Below are 16,227 nucleotides of genomic sequence, written 5' to 3' on the forward strand. Positions count from 1 at the left end.
TCATCAGTGACTTGAAGACTGCTATCCGGAACTTCAGTAGCGGCTACATTACCAACCTCGAGCTCTCTCTACTTGTCGCTCACCCGCCGAAAAACTACATCGCTCTCATCTGGACTCCAGCACATCAAGGACTACCAGGCAACGAAATGTCTCATGCCGCTGTTCGAGGATTCACGGACCGAGTCGACGGAAATGTGGGCCTTACTATAGAACCCAATGACTCCCAACAACACACCAATAAAGACACACTCATCACATTCCATGAAATTTGCACACATTAGAAACACCAACGCCTAACGTATCCACCTCACTCTCTATCGAGCACGCGCCAGAGAGAAATATTGTGGCGCCAACTACAAACTCGCACTTTTCTTACCCCACGCACTTTGCACTTATTCCTTCCCGACACATAACCGACACCCAAGTGTCGCTTCTGCCCTGTCCAGACAGCAGATCTCTCCCACATCATGTGGAAGTGCCCCATCAAAAATACCCCCCCCCCCTCCCCGGAACCTCAAACCATTAAGTAGTAGCGAGGAGCTGTGGGAGACTGCCCTGCGCAGATCCGATCCTACCCTACAGGACCGAGTCCGTAGGTGGGCTGAGGAGGTAGCGGAGGCCTACCACGACTGGTAGGCGGACGTCTAGCAACGTAAGGTGCTGAGAATGGAACACACATATCTCCCTCTTTCCCCCCCCCCCCCGCCCCGGCCCCTCCCCTTTCTTAAAAAGGGAAATAAAAGTTTATTCATTCATTCATATTCAACATGGAAACTAATCTAGTGAGCTTAAATTTAATCTCTGATATCTATTGGGGGCTCTTTTTGTGTATTTCAATATAATCATTTGCTCTCATTTGACATCCGTTGAAAGGTAATCAATGCACACTAAATATTACAACAAGTACACTGCTATGAAAATGCGGTACCTCTTCACAGTATCATATAAATTTTGTTGGCGTATTTACAAAAGCGCATGGAAAGCAGCAGAAGCATTTTGTCCGTGCATGGGGACTCAAGTACGCTTAAAACAATCGTGAGAAACGGACCACGATTTTCCGCAAGTACCAGTACATTTTCAGTAATAACATTCAGATATGGACTGTATGAATACTATAAATACAAATAAAAATGCAGAAAGAATAAACTTACAACCAGAAGCTGGTCTAGTGTTCCATGAGCGGTGGCCCGAGGATCTTGTGTGCTCGCGGTGTTAACAGAGCCAACCAAAAAGAAGCATATAGCTGCAACAATTGGGATACCCATAATGATTTACCAAGCTAGCGAGCGAACGCAGTATGCTTGCCGGTAATAAGCGCAATATATACTACTGTAAGCACGTGCTACCTCACAGATACTCATTGAGTGCCTAACTTTCTACATACGTCATTACCTAAACTTGACGAAGGCGTAATGACGGCAGAGTTAAAAATTTTGTGCCCTTTACTCCTGCCAAAGTGGAGCGTTGACATTTTTCTCAGGGAAGCTGCGCTCATACGCAAAGGAACAAGCATTGCTACTGGAAAGGTGATTTGAAATCATGCTACCTTTATTCTAAGACTTTTGATTTTGTTATCCAAGATACATGTTCCTTGAATAGTTTACACAGCGCATTTACGTTCAGCAAATATACACATGTCAACATAGGCGCTAAAATGTTCCACCGAAGCAGTCATCACGGTGTCAATAAGACCTAAGCCGATTTTCCTACCCTGAAAAAAGATCAATGCCCGTCGCAAGCAAATCATGAGAATTCAGTTAGGAAAGAAGAGAGGAAAAGCCGCGGAAGCTGCTGTCGGTTGTAATTATTCCTTCAGCCAATTCGCTAAATGGTGCAGGCCTGCCAAGCCACGTCCTTGTTGGCAGGCATTTGATATTTGGTATTTGGCAGGCACGGTTGGCAGGCATACTGGTATTTAGTTGATGTATACCATGACTAGTCGCAAAAAAATTCAAAACCCTCCCACTATACTGTCAAGATGGAAGCCAGCGAAGCTGTGACTATGGTGGGTCTGTTGTAGTGAATATTCGTATTGTGAATTTATATATTACCAATATTGATTATATTGATCGTCTTCGGCATGTTCTTCAAAGAGCAAGGACACCGGCGTCTTGTTTTCACCCGGCGCGATGGCCAAGTAGTGCGTTCGCGGCGCCAAGTCCGCCCCATTGTCATAGACTAGCGTAGAGCACTGCATGGGCCGATTTTTTCAGCCCGGGCCCGGCTCGGGCCCGTTTTTACGTTGGGCTGCCCGCCCGAGCCCGCTCAAAACTTTTATTGCGAGACCCGGGCCCGGCCCGGGCCAGGCCCGGGTCGGAAATAATCTTTCCGGGCCCGGAAATAATCTACGTTACCCGCCCGGCCCGGCCCGCCACCCCTTTACCTTAGGCCCGAGCCCGGCCCGAGCCCGACTCGAAACCAGCCCGAACCCGGCCCGTGACCGAAACATAATGTTTTTCAGAGTTGAGACGCCCGATAATAACCCGCTGCACGTTACATGCACACCACCAGAAAGCCCGAGCCCGGCCCAGGCCCGCGTCAAAAAACCCGAGCCCGGCCCGGGCTCGGGTCAAAAAGCACACGCCGTGCCCGAGCCCGGCCCGAGCCTGTGAAAAAACTGTTCTAAAGCCCAGGCCGGGCCGGGCCCGGGCTTTCGGGTAAGTTCGAGCCCGTGCAGTGCTCTAGACTAGCGTATGAGCCACAACGTTCAGTGATGCTGCAGATAGTTTTTGCGCGGCGATGAAGGTGAGCGTATATGCTGCTCCGGTGCAAGCGATAAAGTGAGACCGCTGCTCCAGCCTAAGCGGCCAGAAGTGCTTAGTAAGCATGCGCTACTGACGCCGTGGTGGGAACACGCCTTTGCCGATACGGATGGCACAATTAAGTGCTAAAGCAAGTGGTATACAGGCGTTGTTTCCGCAAAGAAGGCTTTCAGTATCGAGTAGAACGACGGCTCATATCACTTGTCACGGCGTGACGACGCTCGACCAACGGCGGTGCCGGTGGCGCGAAGAAAACAAAGACCCTGCATATACAGGGACACCATCCCTCATCAGTACACAGAAGCCCAAGCCCCGAGAGCACCCAAGTTCGCCTAATAGATTTTATATTGGAGACGTGGTTTATGGTAAATGAAAAAAAAATCACGATAACTACGCCAGAGAATGTCGATTCTACTGTCAATCTGCATCAAATGGACGATTTAACATATAACTTTTCTATATTCGCAAAGAAACATTCGCATCACTTATAGTCAAACACTGTGTTTGATCGCACGCAAGGTTTTCAGCGTTGTTGTTCTTCCTCTATAATAATAATAATTAATAATAATAACTAATAGTCGTAGTAGTAGTAGTAGTGGTATTATAGTAGTAGTAGTAGTAGTAGTAGTAGTAGTAGTAGTAGTAGTAGTAGTAGTAGTAGTAGTAGTAATTATTATCGTTGTCATCTTCGTTTTTATACGGTCTTGGAAATGGTCAGTTATTGCTGCGCAGTCGAAACGACGGACAAGAGTTGACATGGATAAAGTAGAAGAAACGAACCGGACGCAAGTTTCAAATGGAGACACTGGAGCACCTAAACCAATAAATAGCTATGATTACTTCACTCTTTATTGATTTAGCGGCTCCTATGGCGCCGCGGATTCTGTTACATATGACTGGCAGAAAAGCAATGCAGTTGTGGGAGTACAACGCTTTAGCGTTACAATTTTTGTAGCGATAGCTACATTACTCCAGGTTTTCGCCTCTTCGCTGTCGCTGCACTTTGAGCCATGACCGCACTTTTAGGTCACACCACGGCCCTCGATTCTCCAGCAACTCGGCTCGTCGCGGTCGCCGCGCGGCCACCGCTCCGGCCGTTGGTAAAGCCCCTTGATGCTGGAAAGTAGCGGCGCTCTTCGATCTACGCCACAACACCCCTCTTTCGCGGAACCACCGCATCCGCCACGCTGAATGGCTGCGGCACGCAATTCTACCCCGTCACGTGACTCTTACGTCAAGAAAACGGCGCGAACGTTGCTTTCGCGCGCTTTTAGTTGGTCTTTCCCGAGGAACTCACAAGCGGTGGCCGCCCTGCCGCTCCGAGCGTGTGTTTCTTAGGTTTTTCCGTCTTTCCGTAGGAATCTGAGCTTCGTTATCCGTGGAAATGCCGCAGCAGGTCAGAGAAAGGGCAAGCATTATATTCTTTCCCCCGAGGAGAACGGAATGTCGTGCGCCGGAGCAGTGGCTCCACAACTACGGGGGTAAGGGATTCGCCTCTTCTAAGCACGTCGTTCTTTTCGAGGCGAATCTTACAGCTTTTGTTGTATTTGTGGGTGAAGTTGCATGGAGATTTTAATGCTCTATGCATACCCGGACTCTCTTCGTTCAGTTCAATACAGAGCACCTCTATCTGCAAAAGCTTGTTGTGAAATAATAAAAAATGATGATTGATCGATTGATTATAACTGTGTATATAGTGAGTCGCTGAACTTTTGTTGACTCTTCGTGCCATGACAAAGTTGTTTTGTGCTGTCGCGTGTTCTTTAGTTCTCAAATGTATGTAATTGATAAGTTAATGCCTGTAACTCCTGTTTTGGAATTGTGTGTCTGTGCGCGCGTGTGTATGTGTGTGTGTGTGTGTGTGTGTGTGTGTGTGTGTGTGTGTGTGTGTGTGCGTGTGTGTGTGTGTGTGTGTGTGTGTGTGTGTGTGTGTGTGTGTGTGTGTGTGTGTGTGTGTGTGTGTGTGTGTGTGTGTGTGTGTGTGTGTGTGTGTGTGTATGTGTGTGTGTATGTGTGTGTGTGTGTGTGTGTGTGTCACTCTTGCGCCTGATACCTGTGCAGCCGGGGGAGACTGATCGTAGCAGCGTCCGTACGCACGACTTCAAGCGCCACGGCGGAATCCGCGGCCACAGCCCTAGCCATCCGAGACGCTAGGGGACGCCTAGTGCCAGTCGGCTTATATACTCACAGACTCGCAAGACGCCTGCCGGCTCTACCTTCGGGAAGTTCTACCGGCCGGAGTCCTTCGCATACTAGGACCAAGCCTCCAAATGGACCACGGGATAACTTGGTGTCCCGCGCACACCGGAGTGGAAGGCAACGATCGGGCGGATCGTCTGGCTCGAGGTATAACAGGCCGAGCCGCGATACATACCGCTCGAACGGACGCCTCTCCGACACCCGGCAGCACACCGAGAGACATACTTGAGGATAACGACTAGGAAGACGAACCAAAGCTCCACCTTACCCCAAGCTCAACAGGCGACAGGGAAGGGACCGGCGCCGAATACAGACAAACACCTACCCACATTTACATAGACTGCACAAAATATTTCCAAACAAACACAGCGACAGATGTCCATGGTGCGACTCCACCTCGACACTAGAACACATCACTTATCAATGCACGCAGCGTCCGGCAGACGACGTCTCGCCTCTACTTAACGATGCACTTAGCAATTGGTCGCGGGAGGCGCGACTCTCCGAACTGGACTTGGGAAGCCAATTGGCGACCCTCGACCAGGCCCGGCGCGCCGCAATAGCCATTGGGGCCCTGGAAGAGGGGCTCCACCCACAGTGACCAAGCACGATCTTAATTTAAATAAAGTTGTTTCTCTCTCTCTCTGTGTGTGTGTGTGCTGCCAAGGAACTCTTGCTTTTATTGCGTGCTGATTAATTGTATTTTTACGAAATTTCAATACGGCGAGCATTTTTGTTTATTTTTGTTTACGTACACTTTCGAAGGCATAAATCACAATATGTAATTAGATAAGTGGCATTTTCTTTTAGTTACATGTATAATAAAAATGTGCATGCTTGTGCCGTCTCCTTTCCAAGAGTGCAAACAAATTCATATGGAGGAAATTTGCTTCTTACCTTGCGTACACTCAGAGATCGCTGCTATGTTTCAGCTCTACTTTACGAACGATCAGTTTTAACCGAAAGTATTGCAATCCTATGGAAAGAAAAAATTGAAGCCCAACGCAGTTCCTTATTTGTTCTGAGATTGGCCGGCGTCAAAGAAAAGAAACCTCCCGGCAAAGAGATGCGAAGTTAGCAAGAAATGGTAAAAAAAAAAGTAAGGCACTCTTCAATGATATTATACTTATTACTTACAGCATTCGGCCGCGTACCGTAACTACACAATGAAACACAATAGACGGCAAAATACGGTATTGATAAATGAGAACATAATGTGGAACAGGGATTAATGAAGAAATACGCACATACAGCACTTAATTACTGAGAATATTAGAGTTTATTTGCCATATATCCCGTCGTTAACGTGACAGTTGTTTTTGGAACCTCCTACCGGTCCGGTCCGCAATCTTCGGCGCCACCTAGATCATTCTGTAGTTCAGTGCCATCACTTATAAAACACTGGTAGTGATTTTCATCGTGGAAAAAGTGCGAATAAGAAATATTTTGTTAAATTAAACTAAACAATTATCCTCTTTCCTGCATATAGGCTTATGAACATGAGTTGGTTAAGCCAAAGTAAAAATTCAATTAACAACCGCTGAATGATACCTTGGCAGCAGCCGTGAATAAATAGCCGTACACACAGAATCGAAGTTACGTATTGGGTGTGTATTATTCGCGGATGCTTACAAACTACAAGCCACGCGCTTTTCATAATCCCCCTGTATTCTGGTAAACGTTACATGTTGAATGCTGTCAGTTAATTGTCAAGTGCCATATTCTCAGAAGTTTCCGTTGACCAAACGTTTTTTTTAATATTTTTTTATTTATGGCCGTTTCATCGTGACGGAATACCGGCGCTTGGATTAAGTTCTGTATTGGCTCTTTCGTAAACATAGCATATATTTTTACTGTGGCATTGGTACAAAGGTTTTAGGCCCACTACTTTCGGTGAATTCACTTTAAATAAACTAACATTTCTTCTCGCTTACGTTCTTTCAGCTTTTTAAGATCCACAATTATGAAACAAATTCTCGTATATATTCTACGCTGCTTACATTATATGCGCTCAATACACTTCCACTTTACGGACAGCCCAAGTGGCGACAGATGCAAACCGCTCAGCCACTGCTTGGTATTCATTTGTTCGGAGCCCTTCCGCTTGTATTTATCGAAGTGACTTAAAAAAAAAAAATGTCACGACGTTCTATTGGAAGCGTACTTTCGTTATGACAGTTTCACAAGGGTTAAATTTCCCATACAGCGCTTCCAAAGACCGAATAAACAAGCGCACGCATTGATGCTAATGCAGCTGCACCAAGCCAAAGGAGGGTTCAACGTGCCGTGCGCACCGCGCCGGCCCGGGGCGGTGAGAAATCCGATGAGAATTGAGGAGGAAAGCGCGAGCACCGAGAAGAGTGTCACTACTTTCAAGATCAAGGGGTTTTAGCCCTTGATAAAACCCCTTGATAATGTGAAAGTAGCGACACTCTCCTCCCCGCCGAGCTTTCCTTCTCGGTTCTCCTCGCCCTATACGGCTGTGCGCGCCGCCCGCGGCACGCTCTTGCGCCTTGGCTCCCGCGGACGGGCCGCAGAATTCGATCAAGGCGCATGAATTTGGGCCATTTGCACGCCTCAGTGACGTAGAAAATTTTGAGAAATGGTGATAACAGTATGGAAAATGCTGATCGCAACGTTTATGAGGAGGTTGGTTTCATCTTAAAGTCGTATGAATGACACACACTGATGTAAAAGGAGCTTTGAGGTGAGTTCTATACTCCAGATATTTTTTCTGCCACATGATACGCTGCTTTACTTTGTGCATCTGATCTACTATTGCTCGTGGCACATCGCTCTGTGTTTGGCAATTTTTTCTTGCATGTGCGCGCATGTGCACCGCAGGTATTATATTCAGCGTGCCTTCTTATAATGAATAACTGGCGCATGCATCGTGGCAAGCACCAAATTGGTCAGGGCAGTCCTCAGATGGTGCTGATGGAGGAGTGAATTTATTGCGTGAGTGAAACACCGCACACTAAGTTATTGTATGAAAAGAGATACTATATCTTACAGCAGGGTTCACTTAGAGTAGCGGGGGGCCCTATTTCCGACGCATTGTACATTGCGGGCAAGCATGTGGCGGTGACAGGCTCTGCATAAATGATCATAATGTCGTTGGCTGCGTCGTTAAGCGACCGAGATCATCAATGCTGAAATTATTAGAGGCGGGACAAGGAGTAAGCAGGAGCAATCACTTGCTACTGTCAGTTCGAGGTTCATGCCGCTGTCGAGAGGGCTTCCTGTGCTTCACGATAGGTCGGTGGGAGAAAATTGTTAGAACTGCGTTGGGCTTCAGCTTTTTTTTTTTCAAGTTCTTGTAATATGCGCGGCTCAAATTGGTCTTCAATGAAAGGTAGCTAGAACATTTATCGAAGAGTTAATCACTCAGGCAGGATGAATAAAGCGTCCTTTATACAAGTACAAGTGGCTAATACGCTGCAGTGCTAAACATTATTGCCTACATAATATTCCCTGCATTGCTACATCATAACCTTAATCATTATTTCTTGCACTGCCATGTGATCAAAGCTCATTGATACAATGACATCGGCTCGTGTTACATGGATGGAAAAGCTTTACCCACAGAACAAAACCGAAGAAAAGTGATTTTAACGCATTTGCTATTAAAGTGAAGATTTCCGGCCTCCACCTAGAACTCGATATCAACAGCAAGGGTGCGCGATCATGTGAACACCTCCTGCACATTCCCTGTATCCGTGAGAAAACCAAATCGTCACCCACTCACGCGTGCATGGCAGCCTAGTTCGAAGCAAATTTAAGAACTGAAAAAGATTACCAGGTGTCCTTAGCTATCGCCTAAGAGACGCGAATGCCAGTCTTGTAAAATCTACTGTAATTCACGTCAATGCACACTAATCCTCCCTAATCCTCCTTATTGGACCTTAATCTACCCTAATTCTCCTCAATAAACTTTAATCACCTTAATCCACCCTAATCATCTTAATCCTCCTTCATGCACAATAATCAACGTTAATCCACCCTCATCCTACTTAATCCCCCTTAATCGACCCTAGTCCTCCTTATTTAACCTTAATCGACCTTAAACCACCTTATTACAATGATTAATAAGTCATGAATTTACTTTGATAATCATTAATAATCTATTATACACGGCTGGACATGATTTGGTTCGCTTCTGACCTTCATTACGTCACGTTACTTTCTGTACCTAAAACGCTCAACTTGAAATATATCCAACTAAGGGTCTCGCCTTAAAATGTGGAATAGCTGGCGCTCATCACCTGCAATACCATGGGTATACCTGCCACAAATATTTTAGGCCCGGCATTCATTGTATTTAGGTAACTGACGCACGCATCGAAGTAAGCTGTAAATAGCTCCTCTACAAGCTGCAATTTCGATTTTCAGTAAAACAGGCAACGGACCCTAACAATCATGAAAATTGCGACCGAGAGGCTGCATAAATAAATTACAGGGTTTTACGTGCCAAAACCACAATCTGATTATGAGGCACGCCGTCGAGGGGGACTCCGGAAATTTGGACCACCTGCGGTTCTTTACCGTGCATCTAAATCTAAGTACACGGGTGTTTTCGCATTTTGCCCCCATCTTAATGCGGCCGCCGTTGCCGGGATTCGATTCCGCCACCTCGTGGTCAGCAGACCAACATCATAGCCACTGAGCAACCACGGCGGGTGAGAGGCTATATCTTCGGGTATATTTGTTCAGTGGAAAGCAGGATCTATAGTGCTGCATTTCCGATTGAATAACAGTTGACAACGTGCGAGGTGATGGAGTCCCAGCAGAATATTCAACATTCTAAGGAGAACCTCATTTTTATGCAACGTACAAATTGCCGCAGCAAAAACGCTAATGAGCAGGCCGGAACAATTGTAAAAAATGCGGCATTAAGGGATGCTTTGATACGAGCAATAAGAAAGGCGCCTTACCTCGCAAACAACACTGTTCTTTGTCGGAACAAAGTTATTTCGGCCAATGTTGTGGTGCCACTGCTTCTTGCGCAAGCCATCACGTTTTCCTTGCGGTATCGTGAAAACTGCATAACCATCATCATGATTCTTGCTGCAGTTATATGCGCAGCAGCACGGCATAACGCTAGCAGACAGTGCACGAAACAGCGGGCAATGTTAGCGTGCAACGTTCTCTATACGCCGAGCCAGCCGAGCTAAGGCGGAAAATGGCGCTAGCAAAAAAGCAAAGCACAAGAAAAACGCAAAATCCGCTCGTTTCCAAGGGCAACGGCAGGGACACCAATCATCGTGCAGGAAAACGGGCGCAAGAGCGTTTGCCGCGGAGGGGACTCGCGAAGGGCGAGGAGGTCGTGCGCCAGCGGCGGAGTACAAAGCGTGGCGGTACTTTAAAATTACCAAGAGGCTTTAGCCGTTGGGCGTTCGCCGCGTCATCTGTGGGGTGTCACACCACGGGCCTGGATACTCCGGCGACTCGACTCGTCGCGGTCGCCGCGCGGCCACCACTCCTACAGGCCCGCGTCCGCCTGTAGGAGTTCGCGTTCGGTTGAAATGCTCTGCTAGTCCGCTGGTCTTCGGGTGGTAGGCTGTAGATGTGCGGTGAACTGTACGGCATGAACGAAGGAGCTCCTGAAAGACATCGGATAAAAACACACGCCCTCTGTCGCTCAGTAGCTTGCGTGGTGCACCACGGCGGAGGACGAATTGACGTCAGAGGAAGTTCGCAACGTCACGAGCCCCAGCAGAAAGCAGCGCTGCTGTTTCCGCATACCTCCTTAGGTGGTCCACTGCGACGGTTACCCATCTATATCCTGCCACAGAGCACGGCAGTGGGCCATAAAAATCGATTCCGACACGGTCGCAGGGGCGTGCAGTCCGGGCGCGTAGGGGAATGGTTTAGGTGCTTGACACATTTGGCAAGACCGAATGTATTTGCTGACATATGTTCATAATCCACGCCAGTAATAACGTTGGCGGAGCCGCTCACAAGTTTTGATCGCACCAGCGTGAGGATGTTGAGAGTAAGCATGAAAGTATGCGCAGACATCGGAGCACATGTGGCTGGGGATGACGAGCAGCCATTTACGGCCATCCGGTCTATAGTTGTGACGATATAATAGTGTTTTAGTTGAGCGTCTTTACGGTCCGCTCCGTTCCCAGCTGCCCCCCTAAGCCACAGCGGAGCGGCGGGCGATTTTTATGTTTTAGTTGTGTTTAGCGTAGCGGAGCGGACCTTTCGTAGTTGCAGTGCCCTCTGGCCAAATTCAGCGTAGTGAAACAAAATAAAAAACGTTTTGTTACTTTTACAACGTAAGACGCATATATAAACCTTATTTGTTCATGAAGTATTTAGACGGCCCGCTTAATTGCAATGCGTTACCGGTCCACTTTATCGAGCGAAAAATGAAGCGTTGACTTGGTGAACGCCGCGTGATAGCCAGCGAGGTTTCATTCCGAATTCAATCCAATCCTTTCTGATGCCAATGCGTTGGCGACATTTTTGTTAGGGTGGTTGTTAACTTTATTTCCTTAAATAACCAGTTGGAGGTGTATTACGCAAGTTATTAACGCTCGAACAACTAGTGCCTCGATGCAAGGTGCTTCGATGCATGCGCGAGAGAGGGCGCGTGCATCGACCACCCTCGCTAGCGAAAGACGGCAGCAACGCCCCGCGCTCCGCTTAGGCAGCTTGTAAGCGGAGCTCCGTGTTTCCCGCTCCGCTAGCCCGCTTGCGGCTATGCGGAGGGCTCATACGCAGTCGCGCTTCCGCTCCGCCCAGCAGCTAAGCGGGGCGCAAAAACGCTTAAACTAAAGCTCTCTATAAGAGTTTGTCTCATCGCGAAACGCGTGGCTTGGCGCCGAACTGCACGTGGGTGTGCAGAAGTTGGCGGAGCGGAAAGAACATTCAGGAGAGAGGCGATCCAGGTGTCTTTTCGCTGTTCAGATGGCATGTCTGTGGCGGTAAGAGCAGCCAAGGGAAAGGCACCAGTTGAATGCGGCTCTTCAATCGATTTCACGGGAGATCAGGAGAGCACATCCGCGTCAGAGTGCTTACGCCCCGATCGCCACACCAAGAGAATGTCAAATTCATGCAGGCGAAGAGCTCAACGGCCAAGGCGGCCAGAAGGATCCTTCAGGGAAGCCACCCAACACAGAGCGTGAATGTCAGTCACCACGTCGAAAGTGTGGCCGCATAAGTAGGGACGAAACTTGCTCATTGTCTACACAATCGCGAGACACGCTTTTACAGTTACCGATTAGTTAAATTCCGCCTTGGTGAGGGTACAGTTAGCATAAGCTACAACAGACTCGGAAAAGCCTGGTTTGCGTTACGCGAGTACTGCACCAAGACCGACGCCGCTGTGGTCCGTGTGTACTTCGGTTGGCGCAGTCAGGTCGTAATGACGCAGAATGGCCGGTGAGGTGAGCAGATGCCTGGTGGAGGTGCGGGGTCTGCAACCCCGCAAGCACATGCATTGAAGCAGAAAAGTGCTTCTATGCATAAAGCGACGTTTTGTTAAGCAAGTAACTGGAACGGCAATCCATTTCTCCACAAAGTTCGGGAATTAACATATCGAAACTGGTGCGATCCCGAAAATTCGTTCCAAGTGGATCCGCCTTGCAAATTCCATATCTACAATTTCAAGATTCAAGATTCATTTTATTTCTCCAAGAGAAAAAGGCCCGGGACAAAAAGCTGCCTTGCAGCAGCTTGATGGGGTCCGGGGCCCATTTTCAAAATGGCAGCAGTGAAGCGGGAAAATACAATTTCACATATATCATGAATCAAGGAACCGTACACAATACAGAATTACAATGAAACTAAATGGAAGACAAAAGTAAAATTCAAATATACAATGCACTGACAGTAAAAAATGAAAAAACAGTGGTATAGCAGAAACAATGTTTAAACCATGATTGCAATTCCACACTACGATATAGCACATCATGTTCAAACAAAATACATAGCAGTATTTTACCTTTATGCCGTGGCAAAAAAAATATAAAAAGAATCTCTAATTTGGGTTTGAGCCCACCACATGCTCAAAAAATTGCTGAACAAATGTTTTTTTTTTTTTGCTTAGGTTCATATTTTCTATGTACCATTTGTTTGTGTTTAGGGTGTTCGGAACCACTAAATACAGCATTTGGGAGCCATACGTTGTGCGAAGTTGGGTTAGATGCCATTTCTCTTTGCGTCTGGCGCTAGTATGAGTGTGCGATTGTGTCACCGATGATAGTTGGATTATGAACTTATCCCGAGGTAAGATCAAGTTATTCAAGGCGCGAAGTATGGTAAATGACACTATAGATGATGGATGGGAGGTATTTTATGTTTAATAAACAATGGTCTGGTATGAGCTAGGTAGCTAGGTAGCTAGCTAAGCTATGCGGATAGCTTTTTTTTGCAGAAGTAGTAGTTGGTTTAGATGCATGCGAGCCGCAGTTCCCCACACAAGATGACAGTAACTTATTTGAGAATGAAATAGTGAATGATATATTATTTTTTTTACTTACATTAAGGTTTCTCCACTGCCTAGGAACGTACATCCACCACACAATACAGGCAGAAGGTTGGCTAGGGCCTCTGCACTCCTGGCACACGCACACGCGTCGGACGCATGTTTCGTCGATGCCACGCAATACGAGCGTTCCGCTAGCAGCACCTCCCGTTTTGCGGCCGTCTCCGTTGACACCAAGGGCCGGGTACTTTCGGCCGCATGAATCATTACCTCGTCGCCCGGTAAGGCAGAACAGCTAGCCCTAGCATTAGCGCTGTTAGATCCAAGCAAAACGGAATTCTACACAGACTCGAGATCGGCAGCAAGAGCATTCGCATCTGGGGCCGTCTGTAAGGAAGTCGCCAAGATACTCGAAGGAAAAGTACTTGTTCATTATACCATGCATCACCTGGTTCCCGGCCCATGTAGGGTCGAAAGTAGGGGGGCTTGTCAACTCCAACGAATTGGCCCATGCTCAGGCGCGCGGTCTTGCTTGCCGCGCCGGGCTATCTGGGGCCGGTGCACCGGGCGGGGCCCGCGATGGGTCTGGTCCGATCGTGGCAGAGACGGAAACCCCCGCTTTAGGGACATACTCTCCACCTTTAACGAAGTCACAAAACATTATCAACTTGCTCGCAGGGCATTTCCGTTGGCCCACCGAAATCTATCACGGCCTCAATGGGTTACGCTTAGGTTATTACAAACGCACTCGTATCCCAGCCTCTTGATCTATAGTCGTTTCACGGAGGTCTCCCCTTCGTGTCCCGAGTGCGGCGGATACAGCGATTATAACCATATGCTCTGGGAGTGCCCCTCTTTACAGGAGCACACGGATCAAGGGATCTCGCAAGACACATTTCATTTACTGATAAAAGTCATGACTGGTTCGATCAACTCAAGGCAGTCCAGAAGGCCCACGATGCGGCGGTGAGGCTTGGCCTTCCCGTCCCGACGTGGGAGCGGCCCGCGGTCCTCCCTCCATGAAAACGAGGGGTGACTACTTCAGGATCTCAATAAAGTTTGCTACCTACCTACCTACCTACCTACCTACCTTTCACGGGAAACAAGTCGCGCCCTCGTGAAAGAGCTCCTACAGATTTCGACAAGTTTGAAGAAAGATAACGAAAGTGATCAGCCCATTTAAGATGTTCGTCAAATATTACGCCAAGAGATTTATATTTATTTACGATTACGATGACGTAGTCTCCGATAAGCAGTGGGATTGATATCGTAACATTCCGATTTATTGAACGAAAAATGACCGCCTTTGTTTTATTATAATTAATCATTAAGCTGTTTACATGTGACCAGTTATGGAGGCTTTCTAATATGACGTTAGCTTCAAGCAGGAGCTCATTCGATGAGTTTCCAGATAAAAATAAACTAGTATCGTCGGCATATATTATGAATTTAGCTTTCTTGGAGATATGGACGAGATCATTTATAAACACGTTAAAAAGGAGCGGACCTAACATGCTGCCCTGCGGTACTCCGCATCATATATATTCAAAACTGGAACTACAACCATCGACGCATACAGATTGCTGCCGCTCTTCAAGGTATGACCTTATCAGCTTAAGCGGATTGCCTCTTATACCGTATGCATAAAGTTTATCTAAAAGAATGTCATGAATAATACAGTCAAATGCTTTGCTGAAATCAACAAAAATGCCCAGTGTTAAAAGCTTATTTTCAATGTTTTGCAAAATTAGTTCTTTTTGTTTAAGTAGCGCAGGTTCTGTAGATAAGCCTTGTCTAAAACCAAATTGGGAATCTGTAAACAGGCGATTATCATTGAAGTAATTTTCCAAACCCTTGAGCAAGATTTTTTCTAGTGGTTTCGAGAGAGAGAGAGAGAGAGAGAGATACAACTTTAATGGTGCCAGGAGGGCGGACGCAGCCTCCCTCCGCCTAGCAGACGGCCGAGATCCCCTGGGTCTCAGCGGCTGCCTCGGCTAACTGGACGGCCCAGACCTGGTCTTGCTGGTCTGAGCTGAGCAGCAGGGCCTCCCACTGCTGCCGGTTTTGAAAAGCGGCAGAATCGATAGTGGTCGATAGTTACCCATGTCTTGTGTCGCCCCAGATTTATGGATAACAATCAATTTGGCTAGTTTCAGTCTGTCTGGGAAGGCAGAGGAGGATATAGATAGGTTAAATATATACGACAAGTGAGGCGCAAGAAGGTCAGCTACAAATTTAATTGGTTTTACTGACGGACCCTCTGCGTCAAGGCTGGAGATATTCTTCAAAGCCATTAGTGTAGCAAAAACTTCGAATGGGTGTGTAGGGGGGAGAAAAAAGGAGTCGGGTGTCTTTACAGAAATTAGGCAGGTAGCATCTTTGTTGTAGTTTGTTTTAGGGAGACCAATAAAGTGTTTATTAAAGCTATCCCCTAGTGCAGTACCCATTAAGATTACACCGTTTATTGTAAGACTTCCTATAGAATTTGATGGCTTGGGTGTGTTAATGACTGTGTTTATTGTTTTCCAAACTAATTTCGCATCACAGCGCCCGTCTTTTTCAAATATATTCGTAATATAATATGCGCCTTACGCAACTCACTGTTTAATTTATTTCTGAACTGTTTGAATGCAGCCAGATCGGCCAAATCTCGGCTGTATAATAGTTTTTGATACATCTTGTCTTTTTTTTATCTGTTTATAAAGAGACGGCGTAATCCATGGTTTTCTAATTTTTTTTTAGATTGGTGCTTTGTGGACCACGGGAAACATGCATCATATATTTCACAAAATTTATTTATAAAAATATTGTACGCTTCATCTACACTGC

At 46.9% G+C, this 16,227-nt stretch overlaps 1 protein-coding gene across 1 annotated transcript in view; it reads right to left on the bottom strand.

Moving 5' to 3' along the window:
• LOC125947821 (uncharacterized) overlaps positions 1-1,312 on the bottom strand; it is a 69,917-nt gene extending 68,605 nt beyond the window's left edge. The window contains exon 1 of the mRNA XM_049673250.1: positions 1,152-1,312. Coding sequence (XP_049529207.1) covers positions 1,152-1,265 — 114 coding nt within the window. The 5' untranslated portion in view covers positions 1,266-1,312. The remainder of the gene's footprint in view (positions 1-1,151) is intronic.
• Positions 1,313-16,227: the final 14,915 nt, after the last annotated feature.

This window comes from Dermacentor silvarum, chromosome 8, assembly GCF_013339745.2.
Source record: "Dermacentor silvarum isolate Dsil-2018 chromosome 8, BIME_Dsil_1.4, whole genome shotgun sequence".
NCBI classification, from domain to species: Eukaryota; Metazoa; Arthropoda; class Arachnida; order Ixodida; family Ixodidae; genus Dermacentor; species Dermacentor silvarum.